The sequence below is a fragment of the Monodon monoceros genome, unplaced genomic scaffold (assembly GCF_005190385.1).
Source record: "Monodon monoceros isolate NGI ecotype Baffin Bay Population unplaced genomic scaffold, NGI_Narwhal_1 Super_Scaffold_18, whole genome shotgun sequence".
Lineage (NCBI taxonomy): Eukaryota > Metazoa > Chordata > Mammalia > Artiodactyla > Monodontidae > Monodon > Monodon monoceros.
The window spans coordinates 137,235,171-137,254,193 of NW_021703774.1; the positions used below are offsets into that span (position 1 = coordinate 137,235,171).

Consider the following 19,023-nt stretch of genomic DNA (forward strand, 5'->3'; position numbering starts at 1 on the left):
GTGTGTGTGTGTGTGTGTGTGTGTGTGTGTGTGTGTGTGTGTGTGTGTGTGTGTGTGTGTGTGTGTGTCTAAAGAGCACAGTTAAGCACACAGGATAAAATGCTAACATTTGGGGAATTTGGGTGAATGTCTACATGAGAATTCTTCGTGTTATTTTTGCAACTTTTTATAAGTCTGAAATTGTCAAAATAAAAAGTTAGAAAATAAAAATAAAAAATGAAATAGTAATTAATACTCCCATGAGGTCACTGACAAGACTGATAAGAAGACAAGACAAGGAATTATTTCATCAGGGGAATTTGTTAAGGCTGTGGAGAGTCTGCCTGCTTAGGCAAGTACAGAAAAGGAACTAATAATGCTTCTGTGAGAGAATTCAGCTGAACATACAGATTAAAATATCATCCCCTACTGGTGACAGTGGAGTCATAAGAATAGATAAATTCTCAGGGGAAGTGACCAGAAGCGATAACTAAGCCCTGTAATTAACTATATCACATGTAACAGCAGGCAGAATGACATGGTCCCTGAACAATGGCTGAAAAAATATCCTATGGAAAACAGCAAAATCACCACCAGTCTGAAAGAACAGCACAGCCCTTTATTTAATTTTTTTGGTTAACACAGTGTTTTCTAGAACAGGATATAATCCTGACATTGTGAATCATTCAAATCAAGTGTACCCAGATTAGTCCTCTCAAATGATGCTGGTCAAAGTATAAATTGGCACAATTTTTCTTGATAGAAAAGACTTAATTACAATCTTAAAAACACCCAGTCTCTGGGCTTCCCTGGTGGCGCAGTGGTTGAGAGTGGCGCAACGGGAGAGGCCACAACAGTGAGAGGCCCGCGTACCGCAAAAAAAAAAAAAAACACCCAGTCTCTGGATCTAGTACTTCATCTAAGAATTTACCCAAAAACCCTCAAAAAAACAAGCAAAGGGAAATAATCAGAGATATTAACAAAGGTATTTACACAAAGGGATTAATCACAGTTTTTCTGACCCCCCCTAAAATAAACCCACATATAGAAATGTCTAAAGCAGGGGGGAAATGGCAAGCAAATTATGGTATATCAACTCTATAGATAATTACATAGCAATATGTATGTTTCTGAATAACTTTTAAAGACAGTAAAATGCTAAGAATAAAGTTAGTCTAAGCAAAATAAAAACTGTATGTGCAGCAGGATTTCACTTAAACATCTATACAGGCATAGGAAATGATATTGCCTGAAAAGTTATTGATATTGCCTGAAAAGTTATTTCAGAAGATTATAAAGCTACCTCTAAACTAAACAATATGTTATGATAAATCTATAGAAAAGAGCAAGAGAAAGATTTAAAATAAAAAAGGATGATTGACAGGACTTCTCTGGCAGTCCAGTAGTTAAAGAGTCTGAGCTTCCAATGCAGGGGGCGTAGGTTTGGCAAGGCCCCTCCCCCCCAAAAAAAACGGATAGTGAATACCTTGGATACCTTGGGGGTGGGTGGAAGTGGAATAGAAGAATGGGGCACACAAGGGAAAAAATGGCAGTGGTTATCTTCTATTTCTTAAGTTCGAAATCTAAGCTGGTCTTTAGATATTTGTTTACTATGTTCCATGGCTTACATAAATGTTTCATATAGTTTTCTAAATTATCAAATTATTAAAAATGAAAAAAGACAAAAGTAAAAATTTGTGGAAATGTAAATAAAGATATATTCATGTTTCTGCTTTTCAAATATTATAAGATAATCAAAAATCAGTGTCAATTGAATCAATGATAGCCATACTTTTCAATAATATATGTATTCAAACTAGTAAAAATAGACATTTTTTATTAGACTCAATAAAACTATCTTAATTTTGAATGAAAACATGTGCTTGTGTATTTATATACACACACTTTTATTTTTCCTAAATTGGCCATAATGTAACATCTTACCACAGCTCCTATACCCTTTCCCAGTCTTACATTCTCCAGAGGTTTTACCATCTAATAATGGTAGACTAGGTTGGAAAAGGAGTCTCGGCAGAGTTTTCAGGGGAAAGGCAAGGGACCAGCTATGATGTATAAAGAGAAGTAGATAGGAAATAAAAAGGGAATTTTAAGAAGCACATATGTGAATTTTATTCTATTTTACAATGTTCAAAAATCTGCAAATAAAGACTTTGAGTTACTACAAATGACTTTTGGTTGCAGGATTATGTTCCATGGATTATGACCCTGCTCTAAACTACATGGATCACAGCTTAAATAGTTATACATAAGCAATTAAAAGAATTTCTCCTGCTATTAAAGCTAGGTATATACACAAACATCTGCTCTTCTGCTCCTGTCTTTAGATGTCACAAAGCAGAACCTTGAAGGAACAACAAAACAAAACAAAACAAAAAAACAAAGAACATTGAAGAAAAGAACAACTAAGCTGAAAGGAGGTTAGGAGAGGTCTTGAAATGACACCACCTAGGAGAGACATAGAAGGCTTTAAAATGTTGAAGAAAAGAAAAAAAGAAAGTAATAATGAGAACCTTCATCATTAAACATCTATCTAGCAGTTCAATTTATAAAGCCTTTTCAAAACAATCATGACTCTATGAAGTAAGGAGAAAAGAAATTATTTTTTGTTGAGGAAGCTGAGGTTCAGAGAAGGAATGTTACCAGTGGTAGTCATGCCTCCCCTTCTTTATATATGCTGTCCCCTCTCCTTAGAGTGCCCTTCCCTACCTGTCCATCTATCAAATTCCTACTCACACTACAAGAGCCAGTATATATGTCCACTCCTCCATGAAGCTGTTCCTCATATCCCAAAACACAGATTTAATCACACTACAGTTTCTATATAGTTCTATTACAATTAGCCACTGTATAACTTATTTGTTTAGATGGCAGTCTCCCCCTCAAGACTATGAATTCAAGGAAAGTTAGTAGTTTTCAAATGCTTTTTGTCTATGGCCCACTTAAGTGGGGCAAAAAACCTCACAGCCTACCCATCCCTCTTGGTTCCCAAGTTCCAGTGGAGAACCATATTAACAAAGAAGTATCACTACAAGGGACTTTTATAAACATCTGCTTTAACAATAAAAGGGATATTTCCGGGCTTCCCTGGTGGCGCAGTGGTTGAGAGTCCGCCTGCGGATGCAGGGGGCGCAGGTTCGTGCCCCGGTCTGGGAGGATCCCGCGTGCCGCGGGGCGGCTGGGCCCATTGGCCACGGCCGCTGAGCCTGCGCGTCTGGAGCCTGTGCTCCGAGGTGGGAGAGGCCACAGCGGTGAGAGGCCCGCGTACCGCAAAAAAAAAAATAAATAAATAAATAAAATAAAAAATAAAATGGATGTTTCCTATTTGAATAACAATACATTGTCAAAGTCTAAATTTTTATGTGAAAAGTTCTATTAATGCAAATTTATATAACCACACACCAGATTAATAATAAAGTTAAATCAATGATAATTCACAATTAAGATACAAAACTAGTAACAGGGCTTCCCTGGTGGCGCAGTGGTTGAGAGTCCGCCTGCCGATGCAGAGGATACGGGTTCGTGCCCCGGTCCGGGAAGATCCCACATGCCGCGGAGCGGCTGGGCCCGTGAGCCATGGCTGCTGAGCCTGAGCGTCCGGAGCCTGTGCTCCGCAACAGGAGGCCACAACAGTGAGAGGTCCGCGTATCGCAAAAAAAAAAACTAGTAACAATAAAAAAAACTACTATCAACTCAAGACAATATTGCTGAGGCACTGATTACAAAGCTCTCTTCCAAGAAATTACTGGAACTCCAACAAGCTATATTTGTATGGTACATATTTGGTAGGAGCTTTGCAACACTTCCAAGTATCAGACAGACTTCTTCATAAGCAGTCTCTGAGGAATCACACATTGATACTCATTAGCTCTTCCTAACCTTCTTCTCATGGCTTTCTTTTAATCTTCCTAAATTTAAAATTTTCTTTCTTATACTCTCCTTCCTTGAAGTATTTAGTCATCTATGCAATACTCAGCTAGAGGCATACTCAGTCACTTCCCTGTGACTTAGTTATATAATTTGCTGGTTGCTTTGTTTTATATATTTAAAAGCTTCATTCTGTGACTATATTGCCAGGGTCATGACAAAGAAGCATTTCAGCATTCTGAGCAGTGGGCTACTTATTTCTAGCAAGTGGGGAGGTGGGGGACACTGAGAATTGACTACATATTGCAATTGTAGTCTACTGTTGGAGGAGACTGGGGCTTCCACTGTTGCTGGTATGATAAAAAATGAAATAGATCAGGCATCTTTTATATTTGGGAACTAAAGTCCTCAAAAATGTATCCAATAAATTAATAGTTGAATGAATCAGTAAGTTACTAGATGGTAACTTATCTCAAAATTCATTTTATTTCTCCTCATGAAACTACTTCAGGAAATATCTGACACAAAAAGTATTAAGATTTGGGGCTTCCCTGGTGGTGCGGTGGTTGGGAGTCCGCCTGCCGATGCAGGGGACGCGGGTTCGTGCCCTGGTCTGGGAGGATCCCACATGCCGCGGGGCGGCTGGGCCCGTGAGCTGTGGCCGCTGGGCCTGCGCGTCCGGAGCCTGTGCTCCGCAACGGGAGAGGCCACAGCGGTGGAAGGCCCGCGTACCGCAAAAAAAAAAAAAAAAAAAGAAAAAAAAATATTAAGATTGCCTTAATTTCTCAAGACAGACCTTGTGGACTTCAAAATTGATGAATAATGAGGTCTCTCTTTTGCTTAATTAAAAGGAAAAATACACTTTACGGATGATGCCAGTAACAGCAGCTTACAGTGAATAAAGCAAATTCACATCCTTTATTTCATCTGATAACTTTATGAAGTAAAAAAGGAACTTTATTTAGCAAAAGGAATTAAAAAGAAATATATTACAAATTTCATTTTACAGTTAAGGAAGCTGAGGCACAAAAATGAAGTGACGCTTCCAGAGGCATTGTGCTTAGCAGCAAGAATACTGGACCAAGATTTGAATTCAGTGCTGTTATACTGCAAATTACCTAGCTCTTCTGATCCTCAGTCCTGTCCTTTGTAGAATGGGGATAATATTAGTACTTATCTCGTGATGCTACTGTCAGGATGAAGGGCAAAGATGTGTTTAAAGCCCCCAGCACAATGCCTAACAGAGTAATTACTCAGTAAATGTTCCCTTCTCACTTAATAGTCATGATCTTGCACAAGTTATATAAATTCAAGTTTCAGACACACAGGGCAGAAGGTTCATGATTGTAAATTCTCAAGAGAGAATTTTCCCATCCAGAGACCATGTCAAGATAAGTTCCTTTGTTTCCCTACACCATCAAGCAGATATTTTTTAGTCTACATTTTCACCAACAGTGTGGGCATTTTGTTAGGTGTTAGGGTCCTGGCTTTATGTAGTTGTCTCAGTTCCGATTCATATGACAGGCTAAAAAATCTCATCTCCTACCTGAAAGGCTCCTAGGACTTGACAGATCCTCCAATAGAAGGTAATGGCTCTGACAGTACTCCTTTTTTTTGTAACCCTGGATGATTTTTTCCTAAAGATTGGACCAGAAACCAGGTGACTACAAAGATTACAAACTGGACAATTTCAGTACTAGAAATAAATTTTTTTACTGACATCTCTCTGAAGGACTATGTAACACTGCAATGAAAAGCATGGGTTTGGGAGTCAGACTGCCTGGATTAAAATGCCAGCTCTACCACTTACAAAACAATATAACTTTAGGCATAAATACTTAATCTCCCCATACCTCAGTTTCCTGATCTGTAAAATACAGACAATAACAGTACCTACATTACAGGATTGTTGTCAGAATTAAATAAATTTTAGGTGAAAGACACTTAGAACAGTGACTGGCATATATTAAATGCTCAATGAACGTTAGCTACTACTATACAATATAAACTCCATAGACCAAACACTATGTTTTGTTCACTGCTGTATTCCCAGAGCCAACAATAATGCCTGCTACACAGTAGGCACTAAATGTTTGTTGAATGAATAAACGAACAGTCAAGCACAAATTTATTATTAGGTGTATTTAAAATACTTATTTGCTCCTAGAGAAAGAGACTGTATGTCTAGAGAGAAATATTAAGTCCCAAGTCTAGCCTTGAAATTAAACAATGGGATTGAAAAGCAGACAAATGTCATTTGAGTTCATTTTGATATAAGAAACTTCAGATATTGGACCAATCTGTGATTCCTCATTTTAGTAGTATTCCATGGGAAATCTCTTTTTAGTTTATGGGGTTTTTTTCCCCTTGTATTTTTTACTGATTCAACCAAGTTAGACTTCCAGGAATAAACACCTAATGTAACCTTAGATTTGATTTAATCCCTTTACCTTCTCTTTCCCCAAATACAATCATTTTACAAATGAGGGAGAAGGTCAAGAAGGTAGTACCAAAGGCACAGATATATTGTGCTCAAGGGTACAGATCTTTTGAATTATTTGGCATGGACAGAGGGGAATTATTTTTCTTTTTAAAAAAACCCACCAACTAGGGAATTCCTTGGCGGTCCAGTGGTTAGGATTCTGCGCTTCCACTGCAGGGGGCATGGGTTGGATCCCTGGTCAGGGAAACAAAATTCCACATGCCATGTGGTGCAGCCAGAAAAAACAACCACCACCAAAAAAAACCCACCAACTACTCTTCAGAGATCCCTAGACACCAAATAAAAATGCAGGTAAGGCAAGCTTCTTGCATGTGTCACTTCAAGGCTTGGGCAGTGTGGCAAATGGCTGTGTGTTATAGGGCAAGGAGCTAGATTTCTATCTAAAAAAGATCAAGGCCTGCAAAGGTAAGTAAATCCCCTTCCTGTCCATCTTAGCTCATGGAATAAAGCTATTCTAAGAAACAAAACAAAAATTCAGGTCAGTAATCACTGAGCAGATGAGCAGATCATAGGAATCAACAACTCAAAGATATACTTAAGCATTATTTTCCTCTAAACTACTAGCATTAGTTTTGAAATATAATATGGTAAACAGAGAAGCTCAGTTAATAATGGAAAGAGCACTGGGCTTGCAGTCAGTCCTGGCTCTGCTACTTAGTAGCTGTGTGTCCTTAGGCAAATAAATTAACTTCTCAGTTTGCTTATCTGTAAAACCAATGCTAAACCTCCATCTTGACTACCTCACAAAATGGCAGTGAGGAATAAATGGGATGTGTATGAACGTGTCTTTAAAATACTAAAGTACCATGGGAATATTAACATAATTGCATGAAGGGTTTCTGGTGTGAAAAATTGGGTAATATATTAATGGAGTTTACACAAAATTAAAACCTATAAAAGCAGCTTGGGACTTCCTTGGTGGTGCAGTAGTTAAGAATCCGCCTGCCAACGCAGGGGGCACGGGTTCGAGTCCTGGGCCGGGAAGATCCCACATGCCCCTGAGCAACTAAGCCCATGTGCCACAACTACTGAGCCTGCACTCTAGAGCCCGCGAGCCACAACTACTGAGCCCGTATGGCACAACTACTGAAGCCCGTGCACCTAGAACCTGTGCTCCACAGCAAGAGAAGCCATTGCAATGAAAAGCCTGAGCACCGCAACGAAGAGTAGCCCCCGCTCACCACAACTAGAGAAAGCCGGCGCGCAGCAACAAAGACCCAAAGCAACGAACACCCAATGTAGCCAAAAATAAATCAAATAAATTTATAAAGAAGAAAGGAAAAAAAAAAGCGGCATGCCCTGATTCCACAGTACTATAGGTAATAGAATATATCTACTTTACTAAAATATTTACCTTTAACATGCTAGCATCTTACTACATTTTTTTTAAGAGGTGGAAGGGATCACAGAGAGGATTTAATACAACCTTTTCACTTTATAGAGATTTAAAAATGGAGGCACAGAGAGATAAAACGATTTGCCATAGGTTAAAAGGCCTATGAAAAGAATATAACTGATATTATGTAACTAAGAACATTGAAACTTTTTAAAAATGCCCTTAGAAAAGGAGAATATGACATTGAACAGGCATTAAGATGCTTTTGAGAGCTAAGAAAAGTGTTTATACGAGGGAGAACTGGAGATTGGAAAAAAGAAAACAGATCTTTATACACAGCTAACAAAATGTTTAAATAATTAACCACCCCTCTACATTTACCAGTCACTGATTCTTTACTATCTGTATTTAAATATTCTGTTCTCCAGAAGGATACCTCCACAAATTACAGACAAATAATTTGTAAATTTTTATACAAAGGGATATTGCTTTGCAATTCATCTTGAAATCACTTGGCATCTTCCCCAACTCTTTCTGATGAACTCTTCTGTACAGAAATGTTTATCCTAGGTCAAAAGTATCACTTAACGCTAGTAAGAGAAACTATCTGATCCAAAGTTTCTTACCCATCAAAACTCTTTTTCCCCTCAGGGGACCTGTACAGAGGGTCACCTTTTTTTCCCCTTTTTCATGACTCACATCTCAGTTAACATCACCTTACGCACTTCTCTACAAAATACACACATTCTTTCATTGAACAAATATTTATTTACTTACTGTGTCTCATGCATTATGCCAAGTGCTTAAGACATGAAGCTGAAAAAATACAACTCTGTTCTTACCCTCAGGGCGCTCATAATCTGGAGAGAAAGCCAGCCTCCTTAACAAAAATACCACCGCCGGGTAACTGCTGTAACCAAAGCACATACAATGTACAGGGGAGGCAAACAGGAAAGGAGGAACCCAAGGCTGCCTGAGGGTAAATGAAGGCTTCACAAGGAGGTAGGGTTTAAGGGGACACCTGAAGGTTAAATAATCAAGAAGGGTACAGCATCTAGGTTAAAGTAACAGTGTAAGCAAAACTAGAGGCACGATAAACAGCATGTGTGCTCAGTATTACTGAGCAGGAAATGAAACGACTTTTTCTCATAAAATGATTAGCTCATTAAAGAATTAGATCTTAAGGGCTTCCCTGGTGGCGCACTGGTTGAGAGTCCGCCTGCCGATGCAGGGGACGCGGGTTCGTGCCCCGGTCCAGGAAGATCCCACGTGCAGTGGAGCGGCTGGGCCCGTGGGCCATGGCCGCTGAGCCTGCACATCCAGAGCCTGTGCTCCGCAGAGGGAGAGGCCACAGCGGTGAGAGGCCCGTGTACCACAAAAAAAAAAAAAAAAAATAGAATTAGATCTTAAGAATCCTAGTATACTATGCAAAACTATTTGCTGAGCCCCCACTATGTGCTAGATGCTGCCAAGTACACAGGATACAGATCTTTGTAGACCCATTGCTGGCCATATGTACAGCTGCCACCTGAGTTGTGCAGTACAATCTGTGTGGCTGCAGCAGGGCTATAAGACCACTATAAACTAGTGGGGCCTAAACTGTAGGTTTCTTAAGCATAGTGAAGAGTCCACAAATTTACATGAATACCAAGTATGCTTTGTCCACAATAATATCTTGAAATGTACACTTTCAGTGCACAGTAGATACTGTTAGAATTAAGAGTGCAGTATCACTTTAAAATAATACTTAATTTCTACCAGCCTTTTGGTTTTCTCCCCCAGCTGATGTATTCTAAAACCATATTCCTGTCACGTGTCTCAAGCTTTTCAATGTTAAAAAGGTATCTAAATGCTAAACACAGAATGCCACCAACATCTGATACTCTCCAAATGCTTTGTAGAAAGACGATTTGGCAATATGGATCAAGAACCATAAAATTATATATACCCTTTGACATATTCAATAAATATGAATTACTTTTATAATGGAAACAACAGTACAAATATTTTAAATGCCTGAATTCAGTTTAGATTCCTACAGTCTCATAGAGTACAGGGAAGGTGTTTGAAATAGCACAGACTTAGGGGTTGGACAAACCTGTGCTTGAATCCTGTTCTGTCACTTATTAGGTATATGACTATAGGAAAGTTCCCTGATTTCTCAAAGCCTCAGTTTTCTTAACTGTGCAATGAGAAAGCATCATCAACCTCATGGAACTGTAAAGATTAATTAGTATATCACCTGATACACTGTGTGCTCACTAAATGAGATCATGCTCTCTAAATAAATGTCCCAGCATTTAAGAATTTTGTTTTGGGCTTCCCTGGTGGCACAGTGGTTAAGATCTGCCTGCCAACGCAGGGGACACGGGTTCGATCCCTAGACCGGGAAAATCCCACACACCGTGGAGCAACTAAGCCCATGTGCTACAACTACTGAGCCTGCGCTCTGGAGCCCGCATGCCACAACTACTGAAGCCCGTGCACCTAGAGCCTGTGCTCTGCAACAAGAGAAGTCACCACAATGAGAAGCCCGCACACCGCAACGAAGAGTAGCCCCCACTCGCCACAACTAGAGACAGCCTGTGCACGGCAACGAAGACCTAACACAGCCAAAACTAAAAAAACAAAAACAAAGTTCTGTAAAAAGAAAAAGAATTTTGTTTTAACATTATTTTCCATTTTAATTATTAGCATTAAAAATGTCTTTTATTCTATTGCAGATAATGACTATTTCTGCTACTTATTGGTTATATGTTTTTAAGGGTTAGCTTTAGAACCTATGCAAAAAGTAGTGTTCTAGCCAGCATTTCCTAATTCATGGATGATTCAATCATTAAATTCAACATTGATACCTATTTCATTTTGTATATTTAAAAATATTTTTTAATTGAAGTATAGTTGATTTACAGTGTTGTACCAATCTCTGCTTACAGCAAAGTAACTCAGTTATACACATGTAAACACCAATTTGTATATTTTTGACCATCTAATAAAATAATTATTTAAATTGTTCTCCTGTAAAAACAGAATAGTTGAGAGTGTCCAAAAATTTATCCACTGAACATGTGTGAATTAGTGGAAATGAGAAAACTGGCTCATCATATTATAGTCACTCAGTTGTTATAACTTCATCTGAACACAGAGCAACACAGTAATTTTAAATTATTTTTATTCTTAGAATGAACTGTTGGTTAAAGACAGGAAACACAAGCTGCACTGATGATGAAATAAGAGTAAATGAGTGCATTTATCTTATCAGGATTCTTAAATGGTACATCAAGGTATCTCAGTATTTTTTTTAAGTATTAAAAAAAGAAATGTGATGACAGTTATATCCAATTTGGATTTTCAATATTAGAAATAAACTATCCGTACCTCCAATGTTTTATTTGTGGAGACAAGCTTGCAAGCAACAGCCTAGAACCATTCTTTTTGTTTTGTCACTTAGAAACAGAAAAATTATAAAAACCTACTGATTTTTATTGATCCACCTCATAGAGTAATGAAAATAAACACAAAAGTAAACAAATGGGACCTAATTAAACTTAAAAGCTTTTGCACAGCAAAGGAAACCATAAACAAAACAAAAAGACAACCCACAGAATGGGAGAAAATATTTGCAAATGAAGCAACTGACAAGGGATTCATCTCCAAAATATACAAACAGCTCATGCAGCTCAATATCGAAAAAACAAAGAAACCAATCAAAAAATGGGTAGAAGATCTAAATAGATATTTCTCCAAACAAGACATACAGACAACCAAAAAGCACATGAAAAGATGCTCAACATGTCTAATTATTAAAGAAATGCAAATCAAAACTACAATAAGGTATCACCTCACACCAATCAGAACGACCATCATCAGAAAATCTACAGGGCTTCCCTGGTAGCGCAGTGGTTGAGAATCTGCCTGCTAATGCAGGGGACACGGGTTCGAGCCCTGGTCTGGGAGGATCCCACATGCCGCGGAGCAACTAGGCCCGAGAGCCACAACTACTGAGCCTGCGCGTCTGGAGTCTGTGCTCCGCAACAAGAGAGGCCGCGATAGTGAGAGGCCCGCGCACCGCGATGAAGAGAGGCCCCCGTTTGCCACAATTAGAGAAAGCCCTCGCACATAAAGGAAGACCCAACACAGCAAAAATAAATTAATTAATTAATAAACTCCTATCCCCAACATCTAAAAAAAAAAAAATCTACAAACAACAAATGCTGGAGAGGGTGTGGAGAAAAGGGAACCCTCGTACACTGTTGGTGGGAATGTAAATTGGTGCAGCCACTATGGAGAACAGTATGGAGATTCCTTAAAAAACTAAAAATAGAGTTGCCATATGATCCAGCAATCCCACTCCTGGGCATATATCCAGAGAAAACCATAATTGAAAAAGATACATGTACCCCAATGTTCATTGCAGCACTATTTACAATAGCCAGAACATGGAAGCAACCTAAATGTCCACTGACGAAGGAATGGATAAAGAAGATGTGGTACATACATAAAATGGAATATTACTTAGCCATAAAAAAAATGAAATAATGCCATCTGCAGCAACATGGATGGACCTAGAGATTATCATACTGAGTGAAGTAAGTCAGACAGAGAAAGACAAATAGCGTATAATATCGCTTATAAGTAGAATCTTATAAAACGGTACAAATGAACTTATTTACGAAAGAGAGATAGAGTCACAGATGTAGAAACCAAACTTATGGTTATCAAGGGGGAAGCAGGGTAGGGGGTTGGGAGATTGGGGTTGACATATACACACTACTATATATAAAATAGATAACTAATAAGGACCTACTGTATAGCACAGGGAACTCTCTACTCAATACTCTGTAATGACCTATATGGGAAAAGAATTTTTAAAAGAGTGGATATATGTATGTATAACTGATTCACTTTGTTGTACACCAGAAACTAACACAACATTGTAAATCAACTATAGCCCAATAAAAATTAATTTAAAAACACCCACTGATTTTTAAAGTACAAAAAAAGCAAGAATTCCTAATTTAAGGTTAAAAAGTCAGTTCTTATCTATTTTGATGCCATAAGCATAATTAATTTCAATCTACACTATAATACATATTCATTTAAAAATATGCTTTATCTTATGTTAATGTGTCATTTGTTGAACAGTAATGGCTGAAATTTAAGGTATTTTGTTCAGTATATTATTAAATAACCTATATATATAATTCAAAAATAAATATATTAAATATATATATATTAAAATTACTCCTTTCTCATATCATACAAAAACTATTTTAAAAAACTAAATAATGTTGGGAAGTGCTAATTCTCCCTCTATATGACCTAACACATGACCTTTGGGAGACTTACTGTTTGTAAATTAAGGACTTTGGTATGGTAAATTTACCTTGTTTTCATATTCTCATAAATCCCTAAAGGCAGCATAATATATGAAAACTGAGGCCCAGAGAGCAAAATTGCAAAGCTGTTAGTGATTCTATAACTCCTTAGTAATGCCTCTGTGGAAAATTCATTTAGCCAAAAAGTGGTGTGCCAGATCTTCCTATTTCATTTCCCTATACTCACCTTCCTCCAATTTAAATCATCACCACCACCACCACAAGGTTAGGGTGAAAGTTCATGCACTTCCCTTTCACCCAGACTAGTGCAACAGCTCTTGCCACTCCAAATCATGTTTCACATTGATTTGGAGTGATCATCCTCAAAATCTCTTATGATAATTCCTTCACATCTTTCAAGGTACCCAAGGTTTTTACAATGAGGCCCAAACTCCTGAGCCTATGATTCAAGGTCCTCCATAATTTGACCCTAGGCTCTCCTAGTCTTGCATCCTATCACACCCTTAATGCTAGAATCATACATTTCCCTGCATACATCCTTCAGTTTCAGCTTCTATGCTCAAGTTAGTCCCTTTGCCAAGAATGGCTTTCCTGGGCTTCCCTGGTGGCACAGTGGTTTAGAGTCTACCTGCCGATGCAGGGGACACAGGTTTGTGCCCCGGTCTGGGAAGATCCCACATGCCGTGGAGCGGCTGGGCCCGTGAGCCATGGCCGCTGGGCCTGCGTGTTTGGAGCCTATGCTCCGCAACCGGGAGAGGCCACAACAGTGAGAGGCCCGCGTACCACAAAAAAAAAAAAAAAAAAAGAATGGCTTTCCTTTTCTAACTCTTACCCAATAAAACCCAGAAGTTAAAACTCCAATTCAAATGTCCCTTCTCAACAAAGCCTCCCTGACTTTTTCTGACCCTCCCCAAAGTCATCCATCCATTCAACAAATATTTATTAAGCACTTATTATGCACCAGGCACTATGTAGGTGTTAAAGATACAATATGAGGGGCTTCCCTGGTGGCGTAGTAGTTGAGAGTCCGCCTGCCGATGCAGGGGACGCAGGTTCGTGCCCCGGTCCGGGAGGATCCCACGTGCGGCTGGGCCCGTGAGCCATGGCCGCTGAGCCTGCGCGTCCGGAGCCTGTGCTCCGCAATGGGAGAGGCCACAGCAGTGAGAGGCCCGCGTACCGCAAAAAAAAAAAGATACAATATGAGCCAAACAAACACGGTCTCTACCTTCAAAGAGCTAATACTTACCTCATTGGGTTGCTATGAGGATTAAATGAGATAAAATATGTAAAGCACTTAAAACAGGGCCTATACACAGTCATGTTAATAAATATTAGCTATTAGTGTTGCTGCCTAACCATACTATTTTAAATAGTTGCCATACACAAATAGATATCACTTTATACCTTACCCTGATTCGTTTCTTCTTAGCATTTATAACTATTCTCATTACACATTTGTTTACTGTCTATCTTCCTTACCCCAAGAGACCATGCCTTTTTTTTAAAACCGCTGTAACCACAATGCCTAGAACATTACCTGGCCCTCAGAAGGTAGTCAAAAGCCACTTCTGTATCATTGACTTTTATGGTCTGGGGGTAGAGACAGACATTAACCAAAAAGTCAGAGCAAGAAATACAAAATTACAATTGATGTGTATTCTATGAAAGAGAGTTACATAATGGAGGTGTGTGACTTAGGGTTGTTTGGGAGTTTTTCTGATGAGTAGGCAGGGCAGTTGGGGTTTCCCTGACTTCCTTGAGCTGAGAACTCCAGGATATGCAGGGTTAACAGGCAAGAGAGAGTACTATTACAGGTCATTCACATGTGCTATTTGTTCTATCTGGTTTTCCACAACACAACTCCTGTAATTTAATCCTTTAGGTTTCTTCCTGAAAGTAGGATCCTTTGGGAAGCCATCCCTAGCTATTCAAAACACAACATAACAATGAAAATTTTGAAAAATATAAAATACGAAGCTTTATAATAATGTTTGGTTCTATTTATTGAGTGCCTACTACACCTGTTACACAAGGAAATTTTTTAAAGTAGCCTCTACGAATAATTCCTAGCTCATAATAAGCTAATATTTTGCCTTCTCTTCACCTCTCCCATACATATACTTTTACACTGTGTGCATGTGTTTTAACAAGTAAGGAAAAATCCAGTTAGTTGGAGACAAAGTCTAATAAACCATAACCATGTCTAATGTCTTTCTAGTCTCATTTCCTACTACACATCCTCATTCCTGCATTCTTCATGTCACATAAAGGTAATCCTGCTACCTACAATACATCCTAATTACTTTCTACTCACATTCACAACAAAGCATTCTTCCCCTACCCAAAATGATCTATATAAATCCTACTCACCTTTCAGGCCCAGCTCAAACGGCACTTTTGGATCCTAAATACCCAAAAAGGAGTTCATAACTCCCTCTGTACTCATACATTCATTCTCAGTGGGATGGCTAACACTTCCAAAAATCTAGCCATTTGGTGTATCTGATGGGACAGCTCTTTATTCTGAAAAGAAGATCATCGCATCTTACTAAATTTCCTTTTTGCACCAAAAATAAGATTCTCAAACTCACTCTTTCTGTGTAGTCCACTAGTTGCCTCAAATTTCAGTTCAAGATTATATTTGTCAGATAGGAAAATGAGACCATAAAGTGAAATCATTCAAGCACCTACCTGGCCTGGGCACTGGTAATAACAGGAGTTAAGTAAGGCATAGTCACTGCCTAGAAGAACTCACATTTCAGGGGAAGAAACAGGTTAACATACAATGACAGTGTGATGAGTTGTGAATGTGAAGGATTGTTGTGGAGTCAGACACTGGAGAATGACAACCTAAAAATGCAGAGTCAGTGAGTTAGGGAAAGTTCACCGATTAAATAGCCTTATAATAAACCACTTTCCAAAAAAGCAGATGGGGAAAAAACAGAAATTAACTAACCTCCTAGGAGAACATAATTACCAGGACTTCGTTTTGACTAGAATGTCTTATTCCTCCCAGAGACCAAAATTTAGATTGCTGCATATAATGGAGCAAAAGTTTCATTAAATGAACTGCAAACCATGTGTAACCCAACTCAATGAAAAACCCACTGAAGCTTCAAACAGGCAAGAGAGAGAAACAGGAAGGAGAGAGAAAATTTGCAAATGTAAGGCTCTCCCAACTAAAAGCAGAGAGGGCAAAACAAATGAAGATAATACAAGGTATTAAAGAGACTGTCACAATCTGACTGCCAAGCTGATTTTCGGTCTCCAGATGCTCTGGTCTCTGCCTCCAAACAAAAACCATTTGTTCTGAGTAATAGTAAAGCTTGTAAATAAATATTTTTTAATTTCCCAAACTGTAACTCCACATTAAAAGATACTCAAAAAAAAAACATTCATTTTAAAACGTTTTAAGTTATTTCTGTCAAAAGGCTAGATATCTCATAAGGCCATAGTATGCATGCCGGCCCTCACCCCATGCCTCACTCCATCACTCCAAAACACACTATCAACTCAGGTTTTGCATTGACATTAGGTAATAAGGCTTGCAGACTCTCTCCAACACCTCCAATCTCCCTCTTCCCTCTACAAAAAAGAAAAGGAAGAAGAAAGAAAGCCTGCGACCCGCTATCTGCCCGCCCTACAGCTCCTGGGAAGCAATCGTCCTCAAATTGTTCCTGCTTAAACCCTTGAATCCCGTAGAAGGAAATGGGGACAGCTGTGAGAGCGGGGAAGAGAGGACATCCGATAAGGGGGAGAGGAAATGTGGATGGTGGAGGACGAAAAGGAGAAAGGATACAGAGAGGAGAGGGCAGTGGAAATAAAATGGTGAAAGGGGGTAAGAAGCGAGAGCAAAGAGCAGGAGCGAAAAAGAGGGAGGAAAAAGAAGGACGGCGTAGACTTCCCAAAAGAGAGAACAAGGCAAAATGGTAGAGGAGAAAAGGAAGGTCGGGTTAAAGGACGAGGAGGAATAGGCAAAGGCGAACGCGAAAGAAGCTGTCACTGGGGGTGATTTAAAAAAAGGGTGTCACCGAGTGGAGAGAGATTAAGGGGGGGAGGGCTGTCACCCCAGTAGGCGGCCGGAGACCAAGGGGAAGAAGGAGTCGGTCCCCGAGGGGGAGGTAACAAGGTGGGGAGGTAAAGGCAGGAGCAGACGGGGCATCAGAGCTGGGGAGGGCAGGGCTGCGGGGTCCAGGGTGGCTGGCGGCTGCGGCTCAGGCAGGCCTCGCTCCCTCACCATGGCTGCGCCGGCCTGGTCCTCGGGCATGCAACCTCTGTCCTGGGCTCCGCGGCGGGCCGGGCCTGAGCCCGCCCCCAGGCTGAACCTGCGCGGGGGCTCCAGGAGGCTCCGATGAACAGCGGCTCCGGGCTTGGCCCAGGCCTCGGCCTCCCTGCTTCACAAGCTGGAAGGGTAGCAGCCGCAGCCGCAGCCCGACCCGGAGCGCAGACTCCGCCCCCGAGGCCCCGCCCTCGCCGCCAGTAGGAGCTTGGCCCCGCCTCCTCCCTCTCACTGCGCAGACTCGGCGGAGGAGTACCAACAATAACCCCCCCCACCTGCCCCGCCCCCGATTTCTGGCTTCTCCCCCTCCCAGGCCCTTAAAGGAGCCACACTTACTCAAATAACTAGAGCTTATAAATAAGAGCTTTAAATACACGACGTAACAGGAGATTAGAGCTGTCACTCCTTTCGGTCACCTATAGACCCCTGTGCTCTGGTTTATTGTCATTTATTCTTATTGTCATAATTCTTGGTGATTTCAGTTGTTTTAGATGATTCCTCCAATGCCCTAACTTCTCAGGTTCCTCTCCTCTAGGGATCACCCTTGCCTCAGCCTCTCATTTCCTTGTTCATACTTTAGGTCTTCGCATCTCCAGTAACTGTAACTCCTCTATAATCTCAGTTTTAATCACCCAACTCTCCCACCTCAACCTCCTTCCTTTCTAGCTCACTTCCTCTAATACCCAGCTCCAAAAACTCTTCAGCTCCACCAAGACTCAGAATCTTACTACCTTTTCACTATTCTTCGCACTATCCTATGTCCTCATTTCCTTTCATGAACAGCTCAGCTTCTATGTCCATTATGAAAATCAGTCCTAGGTATTCATCTTCATTTCTCCAGTCCTTCTTTCCTTTCCCCGTACTCACCTGAGGAAACTGTAATCCTGTAGCAAAAGGGGGTAGAGGGCTTCCCGGTGGCGCAGTGGTTGAGAGTCTGCCTGCCGATGCACGGCACACGGGTTCGTGCCCCGGTCCGGGAGGATCCCACATGCCGCGGAGTGGCTGGGCCCGTGAGCCATGGCCGCTGAGCCTGCGCGTCCGGAGCCTGTGCTCCGCAACGGGAGAGGCCACAACAGTGAGAGGCCCGCGTACCTCAAAAAAACAAAAACAAAAACAAACAAAAGGGGTAGAGTGGAAAAAAATGCAAAATCATACTGACTGGCCTCCACCTACATTTGATATCATTATCATCAAATAAGCCCTTAATGCTTGGCTATCCTACTACATTTCTCCAGTTTCATCACTCCCGCACCCCACCAGATAACTATTTCATATCTCTCTCTTCAAACTTCCAATACTTCTTTTTATTTTAATAAATTTATTTATTTTTGGTTGCATTGGGTCTTCGTTGCGGTGCGCGGGCTTCTCACTGCGGTGGCTTCTCTTGTTGCAGAGCATGGGCTCTAGGCACGCAGGCTTCAGTAGTTGTGACACGTGGGCTCAGTAGTTGTGGCTTGCGGGCTCTAGAGCACAGGCTCAGTAGTTGTGGCACACAGGCTTAGTTGCTCCATGGCATGTGGGATCTTCCCGGACCAGGGCTGAAACCCATGTACCCTGCATTGGCAGGCAGATTCTTAACCACTGCACCACCAGGGAAGCCCCCAATCTCACTTACCTGATGATTTCACTTCCAATTTACTGTGAAATAAAGCAAACAAAAGAGAACATCTATAAGTTCCCACCACCACTACCACCACCATGA

At 40.5% G+C, this 19,023-nt stretch overlaps 1 protein-coding gene across 3 annotated transcripts in view; it reads right to left on the minus strand.

Moving 5' to 3' along the window:
* The window catches only part of ZYG11B (zyg-11 family member B, cell cycle regulator), a 78,240-nt gene extending 60,810 nt beyond the window's left edge, over positions 1-17,430 (minus strand). For all 3 annotated transcript variants that reach the window (XM_029228544.1, XM_029228543.1, XM_029228545.1), the window contains exon 1: positions 17,280-17,430. In XM_029228544.1, coding sequence (XP_029084377.1) covers positions 17,280-17,309 — 30 coding nt within the window. In that variant the 5' untranslated portion in view covers positions 17,310-17,430. The remainder of the gene's footprint in view (positions 1-17,279) is intronic.
* Between the last annotated feature and the right edge of the window lie 1,593 nt (positions 17,431-19,023).